Here is a 19,601-nt window from a genome sequence, read left to right on the forward strand (position 1 = left end):
AACTTTCTTGCTCTTCTATAATGCAGACCCCACAACTAATTTAGGCTAGCTCATCCCAAACATAGTAATAAATGTGCTAGTCTTATTAACAAGTTATACCTTATAGAAGCAGGTCAATGTTCAAATTCCATTATTGCCTAAAATAGACTGTTACACTGAAAATCACCTGTTTGTTATTAAAGTGGAATGGAGCAGAATGTCAGCCAGATACATTTATGGAAACATCAGCACAAAACATCAACAAAAACATTCTATATTGTTTGCCAGTCAAATCCCTGCAGGCCAAGCTCACCTTGCTCATCATTCGCATCTTTGTATAAACTACAGCTCTGGCCCAAGCTCAAACTAATATCGTCAGACGTTTTTGCAGTCTCTTCATCCCCTGTAGTGGACATGAAAAGGAATGTCAATCTTCCAAGGACCCAAAATGTTAGAAATATATTCTACTGTAAATACATACTAATCTGGAGTGACCCGACCTCAGAAAAACACACTACCAGCTGGGGACTGCGTTTGTGGAAAAACAGACTTGCACTGACTTTGCCAGGCAATCCAGAGTGCTGGTTCCAAGTGTAGTGAGCAAAGGTGCTTCAGAATATATGTGTCACCCCTTCCCAATGGAGTGGCTGAGGAGGAAGGCCCACAATATGATGGGTCTCGAACCAACAAGAAATATGATGACTATTTTGACCAGTAATGCATTACCCATTTTTCCCGACAGACACTGGAAAGAAAGTACTTCTAGACTTGCCAACATTTTTAAGCATTATTTCCTTCCAGTTAAGAGTTTGTTTTAGTGTTAAATCCATTTGGAAAGTGCTTCACACCAACACTATAACTCTTTAAAGAAAAACTGCCACCACTATAACATAACTGGTAGGCCTTTCCATATCAAAATATAAATTCAGAGCACAATAAAATTGTTGCCAAAGACTTCACATCACAAAACGATCACACCGCTCGCATGCAGGTTATTGTGACACAAAGTGATGCTCAACTTTTTTGATTGGTTTCCCTCCTTGAAACGGCAACAATCTCCTTTTACAACCTTACTTAATTGGAATTCTGACCAGTGGCAGAATGTTGCTAGAAAGGATCACAACTTAAATCTGAAACCAGTCTGGAAAATTCCACTGGCCAGCTTGTCTGGCGTAATATTACTTCCAGCCTCTAGTGAGTGCACAAAGCAATGTGCCAGCCTGCCTGTGAACATCACTTCTTTCTTTGCATTCTTGCTGTATATTATCAATTTTGGCTAGTTGGAACTTTTCCTCATTCCACCACAAGGTGCATTTTATTTGTTTGAAAGATTAATTCCCTAAAGTTGAAGTTCAAATAACAGGTTTCACTAATTGAAAAGCTAATCTTGCAAAGTCATAAAAACCCCAATTACCAAATGATCGAGCTTTTCCCAGCGCTGAGGAATAACCCAGCATTCAGTCATTATTTTGCAATCTTGGTTACCAGCTTGGCTTCCAGTTAGTAATGGATTCAAACAAAAACATTTCTACTGGCAGTTACTGCAACTAGAAAAGTGACCCAATAATAAGACACCTTAGCTGAAGCACCAATAATATTTAAGGAATAAAGATGAGCTTGACTCAAATATTTCCAAGAGCACATGGATAAAAAAATTAATTTCCTTCCCCATTTCTCCTTTATGTCCTTATGCCACATATTCTGCCCAGTTAAGAGATCTTGCTCTATAGCCACCTGTTAGCAGTGAACTGCTTGTGTAATTGACTTGCAAATTCAGTATACTCTGCTACTCTGATGTAGCACAATGCAGCTCTCACATGCTGTACCAACACCCTTAAAAACTGGCACTCCAAAACTCTCGACATTATGGTCATAATTCTCAATTGTGCCTTTATACTACAGACAAACCTCAACAACCAGGAAACAATTGCCAACCACAAAGTAACCACTGCTCAATTGCACAGCACAGGACATTTGCTGTTAAGATTAGTAATATTTTTTGGCTCATGCACCCACAATTACACCATGACAATCCAAATTATTTGTTGGATGTATTGGCAGCTTTAACAGCCGTGGCAAATTGTTTTCTTTAAAACATTTAAAAGGACAAACAACATCAACAAAGTCGTGATGATTAAATGGTAAATTCATCTTTGAATATCTGCTATGAATGGCACACCACCATCACTTTAGTCGAGTCAAGTACTGTCTAACAGCTTTTGTAACCTTGAAGGAAAAGATAACTTTAGGGGATGTATTTTAAGTGTTTTTCTGTTAAATGAACTGCATCGACCAAAAACAATCTCCAAGAGCAGTCTTTTGAATTTTAAAGCTGTCCTTGGGAATTCTGTGTTCCAATCTGAACAAAAGCAAAATTTAGTTGAGAGTAAAATCAGACTGGTCTCTGTCACTATCTACACAGGCAAGCCTCGCAGTGCACCACTCTCATTGTGGCACTGGACATGCTCGATGAGAATCCTTACTGGCAGGTTCACATCTGCTTTCCACTTCAACGAAGTGCCGGATATTCAGGGCTCTATGAAGATGCCCTTTTAGAGCAAGACGATCTTAAAACAAATTGAACAATTTTGAATTCAAGTATGGGACACATCAGGAGGCGCAGGAAGGTCAATTGCATTAGATTTTCTTGAGAGTAATGCCTCTCTCAAGATGACCCTAACAGTATGCATCCTTAGTGTTCTGTTTGACCCTGAGCTGACCTGTAAACCTGATATCCCAACATTCCTCAAGACCGCTTACTTACACCCTCAGAGTAGAACCCACCTCGGCCCTTATCTCATCCCCGCTACTACTTTAGGTACCTCCAGGCTTGATTTCCCCAATGACCTCCTCAACAACCTCTCGAGCTCCAGTCTTTTTAAACCCCAATTTATGCAAAACTCCTCCACCCTGTCCTGCCACACACTAAGTTACGTTCACCCATCGCCCATCCTCCATTGCCCGGTTGCCCCCTCCCCCTAAAATTCTCATCATTTACAAATCCCTCCATGGACTCATCCCACTCCATTTCTGCAATCTCCTCCAGCTCTACTTTCTAGCCTATGCCTTTCAGTCTTCTAACAATGGTCTCCTGAGAATCTCCCATCTTCTCTCCATTTTAGCAGAGCCTTCAGCTGAGTCAGACCAACTCTAGAGATATCCCTCCCTAAACCCCTTCACCTTGCCACCTCTAACCCTGACTACAACAGCCTCCTCAAAATCCTTCTACGACCATTATTTCCATAATTTCTCCTAATTCTTCTGTTATTGCAGTATTCATTTCTCCTCTGTGAAGTAAGTTGGGACATTTACGACAAAGATGATTTAAATGTAAATGGAGGGGATTGTTCTCATGATTTTTTTTGCACTTTTTCCCCCTAAATGGGTCACCTTGTGCCATCTATCACACCTAGCCATTAAGACTAATGAACTACTTTCAGGACACCACTAGTGTTGCTCTTTTTTTAAAAATTCGTTTGTGGCATGTGGGCATCGCTGGCAAGGCCAGCATTTATTGCCCATCCCTAATTGCCCTCGAGAAGGTGGTGGTGAGTCGCCTTCTTGAACCGCTGCAGTCCGTGTGGTGAAGGTTCTCCTACAGTGCTGTTAGGAAGAGAGTTCCAGGATTTTGATCCCGCTACGATAAAGGAACGGCGACATATTTCCAAGTCAAGATGGTGTGTAACTTGGAGGGAAATGTGCAGGTGGTGTTGTTCCAATGTGCCTGCTGCCCTTGTCCTTCCAGGTGATAGAGGTCGCAGGTTTGGGAGGTGCTGTCGAAGAAGCCTTGGCGAGTTGCTGCAGTGCATCTTGTAGATGGTACACACTGCAGTCACAGTGTGCCGGTGGTGAAGGGAGTGAATGTTCAGGGTGGTGGATGGAATGCCAATCAAGTGGGCTGCTTTGTCCTGGATGGTGTCAAGCTTCTTGAGTGTTGTTGGAGCTGCACGCATCCAGGCAAGTGGAGAGTATTCCATCACACTCCTGACTTGTGCCTTGCAGGTGGTGGAAAGGCTTTGGGGAGTCAGGAGGTGAGTCACACGCCGCAGAATACCCAGCCTCTGACGTGCTCTTGTAGCCGCAGTATTAATGTGGCTGATCCAGTTAAGTTTCTGGCCAATGGTGACCCCTGGGATGTTAATGGTGGGGGATTCAGCGATGGTGATGCCATTGAATGTCATGGGGAGGTGGTTAGACTCTCTTGTTCGTAGGTGAGAGTAGCCCACTCTCCCTTGCTCGTAGACAGGAAGCACCTAACCTCCCACCCCAGTGAAATGATGGGGATCATAACCTCAGTGATATTTGATATAGTAGATACAAATCCACATCTCACCACTAAATGGCATCATGCATTGATACTCCAACACACTGAGTTAGTGCAGAACATTGATTCGGAGCTTCAAATTAAGGATGTAGACTGATTAAATGGCACAAATAATTGATAGTCCATAATCAAAGAAAAGAACCTCCATTTATATAGTGTCTTTCCACATCTCGCTGAAACACTTATATGGCTAGGGGAGGTTATAGAGAGGGACACAGCCAAAGATTTAAATGCAAAAATGAGAATTTTAAATTTGTGGGTGCCTATGTAGGTCATCATGGACGGAGTTAATGGATAGAGGGATTTGGTGCAGGATAGGATGCAGGGCAGTGGTTTTGGACAAGCTGAAGTTTATGGAGGATGGAATGCACTCCAGGAGAGGTTGGGAATAGTTAGGTCTGGTGAGAGCTTTATCAGCAGATGGGCTTCGGTAAAGGCGATGTGTGGCAGCGCTAGAGGTGGTAGTAGGCAGACTTTGTGAAAGAGAGAATATAGGGCTTGAAACTTAGCTCAGGGTTGAATAGGATGCTACAGTTGCATACAGTCTGGTTTAGCCTGAGGCAGTAGCCGGGAAACGGTGAAATCAGAATCGGCGGCAAGGGTATGGAGTTTGGGGGTGGGGCGGGGGGGGGTGGTGGGGAGCGAAGACAAAGGCTTCAGTCTTGCCATTGTTTAACTGGAAGATTATTGCGGCTCAACCAAGATTAGATGTCTGACAACACAAACAGTGGAGGGGTCGAAACAGGTGGTGGAGAGGTACAGCTCTCAGGTGCCATCAGGATACGGGCGGAAGCTGACCCTATGTCTGCAGATGTCACCAAGGGGCAGCATGTACATAAGGAAGAGGAATGGGCCAAGGATAGATCCTTGGAGGACTCTGGAGGTAACGGTGACGGGGCAAGAAGGGAAGTCACTGCTGGAGATGTCCGGCGATGATCAGAGAGGTAAGAGTGGAATCAAGCGAGGGCAGTCCCACTGAGTTGGTGAGGTCGAACAAGTCAGAACGATCGGAGAGGGATAATGCACCATGGTCATCGTCAGATAGGATGTGACATTGTATACGGCTATTTTGGTACTGCGGCAGGGGCAAAAACCTGATTGGAGAAATTCAAACAGGGAGCTGCGGGAAAGATGGAAATGGATTTGGAGACGACATCACTTTCAAGGTTTTTGAAAAGGAAAGAGAGGTCTGCTATGGATTGGTAGTTTACAAGGACATAGGGGTTGACGAAATTGGGAGAACTCTGCTTTGAATAATGCCATAGTATCCTTTAATGTCCACCTGAAATGAAGCCTTGGTTTAATTTTTCAGCCAAAGGACGGCTCCTTTGGATTACTTTTCCAGTACTGCACTGGAGTATCAGCCGAGATTACGTACTTAAATCCTGGAGAGAGACTCAAACCAGAACCTTGTGACTCAGGTGAAAGTACTACGAATTGACCAATAAAAATTACTGTTCCATTAATAGAAACCATGGGGTTTAAATTCCTTTGGCAGTGCACTGGTTACTGTGTTAGTGCAAAACTCCTTTGCAAAGTATTTTTTAACAGTCAATCCATTTAAAAATTTTTAAAATGACAAAGAATGGTAAACCAGAGGATTACCAAAGGAAACTAACCCCCAAAGTGTAATTCATGTACACAGACTGGTATTTGTTGAAAGCCTGCATGCAAAGCTTTTCCATTCCTACTGAGAACACAATTCAGGAAGCAGGCCTTGGCGTCGGAATGCCTTCAGGGATCTATTGGACCAGTCACATACACTCACGTTCTGCCTGTTGCTAAATATACTGGGTTCAGGGCAGTAGACTAAATTTAAGCCCTGTCGAAAATTCTGTCTCTCACAGTTACTATCTCCTTACAGTTTTTTTTCCTTTAACTTGCAGTTAGAATAAATGTATCAAAGCATTTGATTTATGGTTTCAGCTTTTGCTAACATCTTACTAAAGAGGTCAAAGTGACTCACAAATTCACAGTATCAAAAGATTCAAAATGCTTATTTTTAGGAAGCTCACTAGCAGGGCACCAGTACTGCATAAGCAAACCATCATACAGTGCTTCAGTACAATTCAGCGAGGAATTTAATTCTGGAACATTCAGCACTACGAGATAAATTAATGAACTACAACTCATTAGACTGCAGATCTCATACCTCTGATACTTGCTGTTGCTCCAAGATGAGGCGACACAACCTGTTAACAAAGGATTGGAAATAATTAAAAAGGCGTAAGCTTCATAATTCAGGTATGTTGCCTTATAACCAATTCAGTTATTAAGAACAAGACACGTCAGTCGAAAAGCTAAAAATAAATCCAAGGTTGTAAAGTCAATCTTCCCTGGATGGAGACAAATGTAACATTATTCTGATCGCGTGTACGATTTAAACAAAAACGCAAAGGTATGCGCTCTTTCATTTACAGGGATGAGTCCCATCAATTGTAAAAAGATTTGCTCTGGAAATTGTTCTGGAAAATTTATGTCTTAATTTTGAAATAATACGTGTATTTGAGTGTTGACTCTGCACATACAGTAGAAAATGTTGGGCAATGGTGCCATATCTCAGTGCTCCACAACCTGCCCCATAACCTTTAGTACCAGATTCAAACAGTCCCAATGTAAGTACAGCACCTTTACAAAGTACTTCAAATGTATCTACATGAAGTTGACATTTCTCACACTCGAATGTCTTATTCACATGCACACCTTAATGACAGAATTGAACCAGCATCTTTAGTCTGAGGTATGTAATATGAATCTTCCCAAACTGCACACTCCAAACTCCCAACAGAGTTAGGCTCCATGGCAGCATGAGCTATACGACACTGAGTACAAACAGCCTGTCTGCTGTCTGGAATAAAAAAACTTGAGTCACTATCATGAAGCAAGGATACTCTACAACAGAAAGACACTTTTTTCATTATTGAACAGTTTATTTATGTTGTAGTTCAGCAAATTACTACTTGAATAAAGTTACCATTTTTAAAATGAAGTTATGTGGGTAGGGAGGCAAAAATGGTAGCAGAATCTAGAAGCCAAGATTCAACTTGATCATAACCTTTAAAGATGCGCAACATAATGGATAAATGGAGTTGAAGTACAGATCAGTTATGATCTAATTGAATGGTGGAGCAGGCTCGATGGGCTGAAAGGTCTACTCCTGTTCCTAATGTTCCTATAATACTGACTGTTCTCTACAGGCTGTCAACTACGGATTACTACCCAAACTTATCATGAGTACATCACAATAGTTAATTATTTACTGTTGACATTACGAGGAAATTACACCACAGTGTGTACTGGACAGGTTCACACGTAACATCTGTCATCAACAAGAAAAACACAAAAACCCACAGATTCCACAGTACACATTTTATAGGGAATGATAATACATGGGAATGGTTTGAAGGCTGTGGCATTATGCTAGATATTGATAACAGCATAACTGATGGCAGTAAAATCAAATGGTTTGTACTCATTGTCCGAAATCCTCAGTAGGATCTCAGCCTTCTAGCCCACACCCGAGTACCCACTGTGCTCTATCTTATCATCTATAGAAATTATCCAACAAGTATACAGGTTACCCTGAATCACTTGAGTGCAAGAATCACTTCACAGAGATCAACATGGTCCAGACTGGGTCTGTCTCCAGTTGCACTCATACACCAAATAATTACCGTTTAAAACAAGTATTTGCTCAAGTATCAAATACAAAATTAAAAGGAGAGTTGTAGTTATATGTATCAATAGTATCCTGTGAAAGAAGAGAACATTCCTCAATACCACAGGAAAGATGTTCAAGTAGTTTTGTTGGACTTTGTGGTAGTCAAGATGTTTGGGAATAGAATACTTTTTCTACTTATGGTACCCAATTCTGTGCCAGGTATAGCAGAAGTGTTTCCCTGTCAATGTGGTGGAAGGGAAAGTCTGAAGACAGGAATGCAAGAATGGTGAGGATCATGGGTATAGCTAAGAGTGAAAATGGCATAAGGGCACAGTTACCAAAATACTGAAATTCAAGTTTGTCTGTGGGAAGGAAATACGCACCAGTACCACAACTCAACAACTGCACTCAACATTACAGATATCAGTAGAAATGTCAAGAATTGAAAGGGTGGTAGTTTAAAGCACTGTGCTACCCAGTCACCTCTGAAAATGGCTTGTGAAAATTTGAATAGGTATCCTCTTCTACTTCACAGTTGCTTGTATTTGTCAATAATTTTCTTCACGAACCTTCTAACCTAATTTGGGAGATGAATTTGAATGACAATGTACCAAGACTTTTTCTAAACTTTTGGTGATCAAGATGAGGGCTGCAGTATTTAAGCGTTGATATTTTTCCACCCCTTCCCCATGCCAGCATCCACAGGTCAGATGCTGAGTAAATCTCTCTAAATTTGGCTCATCAACTTGCCCCCTAAATTAAAACTAATCCCACCAGCATCATTTCCCTCCAGTCTCAATACCTCTTTGACAGAGACTGTCCATTTCCTATCAATTTGGAGTGAATTGCAGACAACTTTTAGCTCTAGGCTCGTGATCATTATGAGTGGGTTGAGACTGCCTCAAAGTCATTCCATCCAGAATCCCTGCAGCCAAGAGGCAGAGATAAGTTCCATCTCATCAGTACAAGCTGGATTCAAAATACAGGTTTCCAAAGTGAAAAGAAAGCATGCTGACTCACCACATTTTAATTAGTGATATTTGGGTATTGTCCAAAGTTCATAGCTTCTATTATCCTTTAAAGGCATTGATGGGGGAACAGTTTAACATAGAGTTGTGTGCATATATTAGTTTATAACAAATCAATAAAAAGTCCAAAACATTTTTTCCATTCTTGTACCATACAATATAGGGGCATAAATATAATGGCATTTGGTAGTAACAGGAAGACTCATTCTTGCTTCTCCACTCTTTCCTTACATTGAATAAAATGCAAAGACTTGGCAGTTCTGTGCTCTGGATGCCCATGTCTGACAAAAAAGGCTGAGGGTGTGAAGATGTGGAAAAGGCAGCACCGATCACAATTAAAAACAGTAACAAGCTGTGGGAAAAAAAAACTAGATCAAGACATATTTTCCGTATTGGGGAATTCATATTTAAGTCAGTAGTGTCGGTGTGACTCCAACAAATATTGGCAATAGTAGAAGTACCAACACGTACAAGAACCAATTAAAAATTAAGCTAAGAACTGAAAACAAAACTGCTTTGAAGATTCTACGTTCAGGAGATGTACGATAGGAAGCGAATGAGTGAAATCACAGATTTCTGGAAGAAGCAAAAGCTACTGTATGAAAACATTCCTGAAATCATGAATACTGGATCACTAAAATAATGGAGAAAATATGAAAATAAAGGAAAATAGATGTAAAAAAAAATCACAAGAATGGAAAAGAACTTAAATAGAGGTACTGTACATTACACGATATTGTAAAGGAAGGGTACACAGACACACAATGAGAATGAAAGTACAAGCGCTGAATATCCAGAAGGAACTATTATTTTATGATATTCATATCATTTTGTGTTGCATCAAGTTTAATATGCTGATGACAGAGATCTAGAATAAGAGTACTTTGAAGGGAAAATGCTTTCAAAACAATAGATTTAGATTGGCAAAAAAACAAAAGATCTGGGAGGAGAATTTTTTTTTTGAGTTCCATGGCGATTCAACATTTTGTATCAGGAAGAAGCTCCGATTAATGCTCAACAAAGCTTCTACAAATACATAAAAGGGCAAAAGAGTAACTAGGGAGAGAGTAGGGCCTCTTAAGGATCAACAAGGTCATCTATGTGCGGAACCACAAGAGATGGGTGAGATCCTGAATGAATATTTCACATCGGTATTTACGGTTGAGAAAGGCATGGATGTTAGGGAACTTGGGGAAATAAATAGTGATGTCTTGAGGAGTGTACATATTACAGAGAGGGAGGTGCTGGAAGTCTTAACGCGCATCAAGGTAGATAAATCTCCGGGGCCTGATGAAATGTATCCCAGGACGTTATGGGAGGTTAGGGAGGAAATTGCGGGTCCCCTAGCAGAGATATTTGAATCATCGACAGCTACAGGTGAGGTGCCTGAAGATTGGAGGGTAGCAAATGTTGTGCCTTTGTTTAAGAAGGGCGGCAGGGAAAAGCCTGGGAACTACAGACCGGTGAGCCTGACATCTGTAGTGGGTAAGTTGTTAGAGGGTATTCTGAGGGACAGGATCTACAGGCATTTGGAGAGGCAGGGACTGATTAGGAACAGTCAGCATGGTTTTGTGAGAGGAAAATCATGTCTCACGAATTTGATTGAGTTTTTTGAAGGGGTAACCAAGAAGATAGATGAGGGCTGTGCAGTAGACGTGGTTTACATGGACTTCAGCAAAGCCTTTGACAAGGTACCGCATGGTAGGTTGTTACATAAGGTTAAATCTCACGGGATCCAAGGTGAGGTAGCCAATTGGATACAAAATTGGCTTGACAACAGAAGACAGAGGGTGGTTGTAGAGGGTTGTTTTTCAAACTGGAGGCCTGTGTCCAGCGGTGTACCTCAGGGATCGGTGCTGGGTCCGCTGTTATTTGTTATTTATATTAATGATTTGGATGAGAATTTAGGAGGCATGGTTAGTAAGTTTGCAGATGACACCAAGATTGATGGCATTGTGGACAGTGAAGGAGGTTATCTCGGATTGCAACGGGATCTTGATAAATTGGGCCAGTGGGCCGATGAATGGCAGATGGAGTTCAATTTAGATAAATGTGAGGTGATGCATTTTGGTAGATCGAGTCGGGCCAGGACCTACTCCATTAATGGTAGGGCGTTGGGGAGAGTTATAGAACAAAGAGATCTAGGAGTACAGGTTCATAGCTCCTTGAAAGTGGTGTCACAGGTGGATAGGGTGGTGAAGAAGGCATTCGGCATGCTTGGTTTCATTGGTCAGAACATTGAATGCAGGAGTTGGGATGTCTTGTTGAAGTTGTACAAGACATTAGTAAGGCCACACTTGGAATACTGTGTACAGTTCTGGTCACCCTATTATAGAAAGGATATTATTAAACTAGAAAGAGTGCAGAAAAGATTTACGAGGATGCTACCGGGACTTGATGGTTTGACTTATAGGGAGAGGTTAGATAGACTGGGACTTTTTTCCCCTGGAGAGTAGGAGGTTAAGGGGTGATCTTATAGAAGTCTATAAAATAATGAGGGGCATAGATAAGGTAGATAGTCAAAATCTTTTCCCAAAGGTAGGGGAGTCTATAACGAGGGGGCATAGATTTAAGGTGAGAGGGGAGAGATACAAAAGGGTCCAGAGGGGCAATTTTTTCACTCAAAGGGTGGTGAGTGTCTGGAACGAGCTGCCAGAGGCAGTAGTAGAGGCGGGTACAATTTTGTCTTTTAAAAAGCATTTGGACAGTTACATGGGTAAGATGGGTATAGAGGGATATGGGCCAAGTGCAGGCAATTGGGACTAGCTTAGTGGTATAAACTGGGCGACATGGACATGTTGGGCCGAAGGGCCTGTTTCCATGTTGTAACTTCTATGATTCTATGATAAATAGTGTCAGGAACAAGCTGGATCAGCAAATGCCTGACCTTAAAAGAAAAGCACTTGAAAAAGCTTTGTAGCTCAGAGTTTTAAGAAAAATAAAAGCAAAGGGAATCCATGGCAAATGAACCAGCTGCACTGAAAACCGCTTTGGCAAAACACAGCAAGTGCTGATCAATATGCAAGACACTAACTGCGCATCAATGACAAGCGGAAACTTTTAGGAATCGCTTGTATATCCCCTGTGATTTACATGATTCAAAAGTTATATACAGAAGGATATTCCTTGCACTTTGATTGTTTTAACCAGGTGATAAATGTGGAGGAGATTGACATCACTGAAAAAGATCTGGACAAATTAAATGAATGGATTAAGGAATGACAGTTACATTTTTAAGATATAAAAATGCATTACCTTATATTTGAAACAGGAAACATTAAATACCCCGTCCTTTTTGTGAATTTTGAGGCACCAACATTCAAAAGGACAAAGATGCATTGGAAGGGGGGTCAAAGAAAAAAATAGTAGAATTCTGGAACTTTAAAATTCTCAGTTATGTGACACAAAATTGAACTTCTCGTCACTGGAGAAAAAAGACTAGCAGGAAATAACATACAGTCTTTAAAATGATGCATGGTGCAGATACTATAGATGTAAGCAGGTTATTTAAGTTCAGGTGTTATCGCAGCATAATAGAATGTGACAAAACTAAAAATGGAAAAAATTGTGCCCCCCCCCCCACTACAAATGGTAAATTACAAGAAAGACACAGGTGAGGGAGGCCATTTGGACCATGTTAACTGATCTATACAGAATAAAATAACCTACAAAACTCAGAAAAGCTATCAGCTTCAAAATCTTCCATAACTTTCCTGATTCAGGAATTGTCCCCTTGGATTGGAAAACTGCCAATATCACTCCATTATTTAAGAAGGGTAGGTGGGATAAACTGGGAAATTATAGACCTCTTGTTGTGGGGAAGTTACCAGAATCTGTTATTAGGGACAGAGTGACTGAGCACTGAACTAATCAGAGGCAGCTAGCATGGATTTTTAACAGATAAGTCATGTCTAATTAACTTTGAAGAAGTAACTCATGTGGTAGATAAGGGAGTGTCTATGGTTGTTATTTGTGTGGACTTCCAGAAGGCATTCGATAAGGTTCCACCATAAGAGACTGTTACAAAAAGGAGATCGAAAGATTTTTGGATACTAAGGGAATCAAGGGATATGGGGATAGGGCGGGAAAGTGGAGTTGAGGTCGAAGATCAGTCATGATCTTAATGAATGGTGGAACAGGCGCGAGGCGTCCGAGGGCCTACTTCTTTTTTTTTTATTCGTTCACGGGATGTGGGCGTCGCTGGCAAGGCCAGCATTTATTGCCCATCCCTAATTGCCCTTGAGAAGGTGGTGGTGAGCCGCCTTCTTGAACCGCTGCAGTCCGTGTGGTGACGGTTCTCCCACAGTGCTGTTCGGAAGGGAGTTCCAGGATTTTGACACAGCGACAATGAAGGAACGGCGATATATTTCCAAGTCGGGATGGTGTGTGACTTGGAGGGGAACGTGCAGGTGGTGTTGTTCCCATGCGCCTGCTGCCCTTGTCCTTCTAGGTGGTAGAGGTCGTGGGTTTGGGAGGTGCTGGCGAAGAAGCCTTGGCGAGTTGCTGCAGTGCATCCTGTGGATGGTGCACACTGCAGCCACAGTGCACCGGTGGTGAAGGGAGTGAATGTTTAGGGTGGTGGATGGGGTGCCAATCAAGCGGGCTGCTTTATCTTGGATGGTGTTGAGCTTCTTGAGTGTTGTTGGAGCTGCACTCATCCAGGCAAGTGGAGAGTATTCCATCACACTCCTGACTTGTGCCTTGTCGATGGTGGAAAGGCTTTGGGGAGTCAGGAGGTGAGTCACTCGCCGCAGAATACCCAGCCTCTGACCTGCTGTTGTAGCCACAGTATTTATATGGCTGGTCCAGTTAAGTTTCTGGTCAATGGTGACCCCCAGGATGTTGATGGTGGGGGATTCGGCGATGGTAATGCCGTTGAATGTCAAGGGGAGGTGGTTAGACTCTCTCTTGTTGGAGATGGTCATTGCCTGGCACTTATCTGGCGCGAATGTTACTTGCCACTTATCAGCCCAAGCCTGGATGTTGTCCAGGTCTTGCTGCATGCGGGCTTGGACTGCTTCATTATCTGAGGGGTTGTGAATGGAACTGAACACTGTGCAGTCATCAGCGAACATCCCCATTTCTGACCTTATGATGGAGGGAAGGTCATTGATGAAGCAGCTGAAGATAGTTGGGCCTCGGACACTGCCCTGAGGAACTCCTGCAGCAATGTCCTGGGGCTGAGATGATTGGCCTCCAACAACCACTACCATCTTCCTTTGTGCGAGATATGACTCCAGCCACTGGAGAGTTTTCCCCCTGATTCCCATTGACTTCAATTTTACTAGGGCTCCTTGGTGCCACACTCAGTCAAAAGCTGCCTTGATGTCAAGGGCAGTCACTCTCATCTCGCCTCTGGAATTCAGCTCCAGACCTCATGACAAGGCTGTAATGAGGTCTGGAGCAGAGTGGTCCTGGCGGAACCCAAACTGAGCATCGGTGAGCAGGTTATTGGTGAGTAAGTGCCGCTTGATAGCACTGTCGACGACACCTTCCATCACTTTGCTGATGATTGAGAGTAGACTGATGGGGCGGTAATTGGCCGGATTGGATTTGTCTTGCTTTTTGTGGACAGGACATACCTGGGCAATTTTCCACATTGTCGGGTGGACGCCAGTGTTGTAGCTGTACTGGAACAGCTTGGCTAGAGGCGCAACTAGTTCTGGAGCACAAGTCTTCAGCACTGCAGCTGGGATGTTGTCGGGGCCCATAGCCTTTGCTGTATCCAGTGCACTCAGCCGTTTCTTGATATCACGTGGAGTGAATCGAATTGACCGAAGACTGGCTTCCGTGATGGTGGGGATATCGGGAGGAGGCTGAGATGGATTACCCACTCGGCACTTCTGGCTGAAGATGGTTGCAAACGCTTCAGCCTTGTCTTTTGCACTCACGTGCTGGACTCCGCTATCATTGAGAATGGGGATGTTTGCAGAGCCTCCTCCTCCCGTTAGTTGTTTAATTGTCCACCACCATTCACGACTGGATGTGGCAGGACTGCAGAGCTTTGATCTGATCCGTTGGTTGTGGAATCGCTTAGCTCTGTCTATAGCATGTTGCTTCTGCTGTTTAGCATGCATGTAGTCCTGAGTTGTAGCTTCACCAGTTTGGCACCTCATTTTTAGGTACGCCTGGTGCTGCTCATGGCAAGCTCTTCTGCACTCCTTATTGAACCAGGGTTGATCCCCTGGCTTGTTGGTAATGGTAGAGTGAGGAATATGCCGGGCCATGAGGTTACAGATTGTGCTGGAATACAATTCTGCTGCTGCTGATGGCCCACAGCGCCTCATGGATGCCCAGTTTTGAGCTGCTCGATCTGTTCTGAATCTATCCCATTTAGCACGGTGGTAGTGCCACACAACACGTTGGATGGTGTCCTCAGTGCGAAGACGGGATTTCATCTCCACGAGGACTGTGCGGTGGTCACTCCTACCAATACTGTCATGGACAGATGCATTTGCGACAGGTAGATTGGTGAGGACGAGGTCAAGTAAGTTTTTCCCTCGTGTTGGTTCGCTCACCACCTGCCGCAGGCCCAGTCTAGCAGCTATGTCCTTCAGGACTCGGCCAGCTCGGTCAGTAGTGGTGCTACCGAGCCACTCTTGGTGATGGACATTGAAGTCCCCCACCCAGAGTACATTCTGTGCCCTTGCTACCCTCAGTGCTTCCTCCAAGTGGTGTTCAACATGGAGGAGGACTGATTCATCAGCTGAGGGAGGACGGTAGGTGGTAATCAGCAGGAGGTTTCCTTGCCCATGTTTGACCTGATGCCATGAGATTTCATGGGGTCCAGAGTCAATGTTGAGGACTCCCAGGGCCACTCCCTCCTGACTGTATATCACTGTACCGCCACCTCTGGTTGGTCTGTCCTGCCGGTGGGACAGGACATACCCAGGGATGGTGATGGAAGAGTCTGGGACGTTGGCTGAAAGGTATGATTCTGTGAGTATGGCTATGTCAGGCTGTTGCTTGACTAGTCTGTGGGACAGCTCTCCCAATTTTGGCACAAGTCCCCAGATGTTAGTAAGGAGGACCTTGCAGGGTCGACTGGGCTTGGTGTTTTGCCGTTGTCGTGTCCGGTGCCTAGTGGTCCGATGCCGGGTGGTCCGTCCGGTTTTATTCTTATTATGACTTTTCGTAGCGAGATTTTACAACTGAGTGGCTTGCTAGGCCATTTCAGAGGGCAATTAAGAATCAACCACATTGCTGTGGGTCTGGAGTCACATATAGGCCAGACCGGGTAAGGGCGGCAGGCTTCCTTCCCTAAAGGACATTAGTGAACCAGATGGGTTTTTACGACAATCCGGTAGTTTCATGGCCATCATTACTGATACTAGTATTTTAATTCCAGATTTTTTATTTATTTAATTAATTGAATTTAATTAATTAATTGAATTTAAATTCGCCAGCTGCCGTGGCGGGATTTGAACTCATGACTCTGGATTTTAGTCCAGGCCTCTGGATTACTCGCCCAGTAACATAACCACTATGCTACCGTACCTGCTCCTATTTCTTATGTTCTTATGAGAGTGCATGGAATTGGAAGCAATCTATTGACATGGGTAGGGAATTGGTTCAGAGGTAGGACTCAGACTAGGGATAATGGGTATGTATTCAAATTGGCAGGATGTGACCAAGGATCTGTACTGGGGCCTCAGCTTTCCATTATATTTATAAATGACTCAGATGAAGGAATAGAGAGCCGTATATCCAAGTTTACTGATGACACCAAGTTAGGTGGCACAGTAAATAGTGTAGATGGGAGCAGAAAGTTGCAAAGGGACATTGATAGATTAAGTGTCCAAAACTGTGGCAGATGGAGTTCAATGTGGGGAATTGTGAGATTATCCACTTTGGACCTAAGAAAGATAGATCAGAGTATTTTCTAAATGGTGAGAAGCTTGGAACTGTGGATGAGCAGAGAGATTTAGGGGTCCAAGTACCGAAATCACTAAAAGCTAGTGGACAGGTACAAAAAATAATTTAAAAGGCTAATGGAATGTTGGCCTTTATCTCAAAGGGAGCTGGAATACAAAGGGGCGGAATTTATGTTACAGTTATATAAAGCTCTGGTTAGACCGCATTTAGAATACTGTGTCCAGTTCTGGGCACCGCACTTCAGGAAGGATATATTGGCCTTGGAGGGGGTGCAATGCAGATTCACCAGAATGATACTAGGGCTAAATGGGTTAAATTATACGGACAGGTTTAATAGACTAGGCTTGTACTCCTTTGAGTACAGAAGATTAAGGGGTGATCTAATTGAGGTGTTTATGATGATTAAAGGAGTTGATAGAGTAGATAGATAGAAACTATTGCCTCTGGTGGCGAGTCCCCAAGAGGGTATAACTTTAAAATTAGAGCTCGGCCGTTCAGGGGTGATGTCAGGGAGCACTTCTTCACACTAAGGTTAGTGGAAATGTGGAACTCTCCCCTCCCAAAAGCTGCTGAGGCTGGGGGTCAATTGAAAATGTCAAAACTGAGATTGATAGATTTTTGTTAGACAAGGGTATCAAGGGTTACAGAACCAAGGCAGGTAGATGGAGTTAAGATACAGACATATCAGCGATGTCTAATTTAATGGTGGAACAGGCTTGAAGGACTGAATGGCCTACTCCTGTTCCTAATTTCCCAAAAAACTGACAAAGCCCCAAAAAAGCTGACAACTCCAAGAACAATTTACTGTTGAAAATTAGCCCTGAATATAAGGTCTATATCCAAGGCCACTGTTACAAGAAGATTTCTTTTTACTGTACTGAATTTGAGGACATGTATTGGTGTTCTAGGATCACATTTCACAATTCAGTTTGTTTTGCTGTGAAAACTAAAACTCAAGGGCCTCATGCATGACACAAAAAACTGGAAAACAGTGGGACTTGATTTTCTTATGACTTCAGCTGTAGCTAAACCCAATATTTCATTAATTGTATTATTGGGAGAAAACCACTAAGTACACAAGTGTAATTTTTGCAGTGCCAGACTTAGAAATATTTGAAGAGTAAAACGAGTGTGATGGTGCAAAATACTTTGAGAGGGTGTCTGAAGGCATGCCTGTGCCTATTCCTCCTCTGGGAAATTTTGATGTTTGATGATTTTTTGTGTTCATTTTCCTATATTTTGAAGTGCACTGTGATAAATTCCCTTGCCTGATTTTTTTTCTGAACTTTTGCTTTGCTTTCTCAATTCCATATTAATTTCAATTTTTTGTCCTGCTATTGACATTGAACCCAATCGTGCCACTTTTGCGCATGGTGCTATTCCTTTAGCCCATGAGAAAAGCCATGCAACTTCAACTAGTTATATTAGAAAACTCAATGAAATCCAAATAGTCCGAGGTGAAACAAATAAACACACAAAATAAAACGCATTGTGTTGCATTATAAGAAAATATCATTGTTGGTAACTATTATATTTATCAGGGATTTGACTAAGTTTGGAATCAAATCACAGAGTTACTAAAATGTTACTAACATTTTCTGAAACCTAGGGCCACATTCAATAATCTTTCATCTTTAAAATAATTCTGATACTATTATTTTCACCAATGAATCTCTCCAATTTCAATCTCTTTATTTTCTTTTACTCTTTATACAACTCATTTTTAAATGAAACAAATTGCTTCAACATACACATGTTCAATGTAGAATACTTTGAGACTTTGTTCTACATTGTGTAACAAAAGCATAAAGCATTAAAAAAAATTGAGAATTAACAGTATTTTACCCATAGTCAAAAAAGGAAATGCAAAATTAATTCTATTGGAGCATGAAAAATTGTCAGAAATTCAGTGATGCAAAACCAATAAAGTATTTAGAGTTACGGCTGACTTCTGAGTTTATGAAAAGGTTTGTGACAATACCTTCTTGAAATTGTTTTTAGGAGGGTAGAGCAGTCTATGTAAATACAGCCTTTCAAACCCCTTAAATGCTTTAGCTACCTGAGGCCACCAAAGTAATCAAACTAAAAGGGCCATGATGAATTGAGAATCAAAATTCCTGCTTATCAGAAAGGACTTTATTGTGGCCCTAATAACCTCCCTACTTGAGTAAAAAGTTGGTTAAATGCTTGCAATGTTGGGACTGGGTAGGGATGATGAATGTAATATGGAGCACAGTAAAATTCGACAGGTTCATGTACAATACACCACATGCTAGTTCAAAGGAACCGTTCTTAGTGAAGCAAACTGCATGGATAAAAGGCCAGTAAATGTACAAAGCCAAACTATAGCATCAGGAATCTTGCTAATATTTCTTGTATTAACACTGAGTAAAGTTAGGCCAGTAGTACTGAAAATGAAATAAGGCATCGCCCAGTAAATTGCAAATGAAGTAAAGAGTATAGGCCCAAGCCTGGTGCTAAGATTTTGGTGGCCCAAATGCAAGGTGCATTTCTGGACAGTGGCTCTGACAATGCACATTTGCTTTATTCATTGCAATCTTGATACATTCTGCAATAACCACACTCTACTTCACTGAGAACAATGACTGTGACAATAATATTCAACGAATCAAATGATTCAGCTTGCCAAGTGTTATGATGGCAGATATTTTAAAGAAGGCAAGTATTTTTTTTAAATGTCCATATTACAGTAAATGAGGGTTGAATAGTAGAG

General features: G+C 42.3%; 1 protein-coding gene across 4 annotated transcripts in view; it reads right to left on the reverse strand.

Annotated features, from left to right (window-relative positions):
- Positions 1-19,601, reverse strand: part of pcnx1 (pecanex 1) — a 275,876-nt gene that overhangs the window by 184,415 nt on the left and 71,860 nt on the right. For all 4 annotated transcript variants that reach the window (XM_067991270.1, XM_067991269.1, XM_067991272.1 and 1 more), the window contains 2 exons: positions 6,456-6,495; positions 293-382 (listed from right to left, as the gene is read on the reverse strand). In XM_067991270.1, coding sequence (XP_067847371.1) covers positions 293-382; positions 6,456-6,495 — 130 coding nt within the window. The remainder of the gene's footprint in view (positions 1-292; positions 383-6,455; positions 6,496-19,601) is intronic.

This window comes from Heptranchias perlo, chromosome 10 (assembly GCF_035084215.1).
Source record: "Heptranchias perlo isolate sHepPer1 chromosome 10, sHepPer1.hap1, whole genome shotgun sequence".
In the NCBI taxonomy this organism is placed as follows: domain Eukaryota; kingdom Metazoa; phylum Chordata; class Chondrichthyes; order Hexanchiformes; family Hexanchidae; genus Heptranchias; species Heptranchias perlo.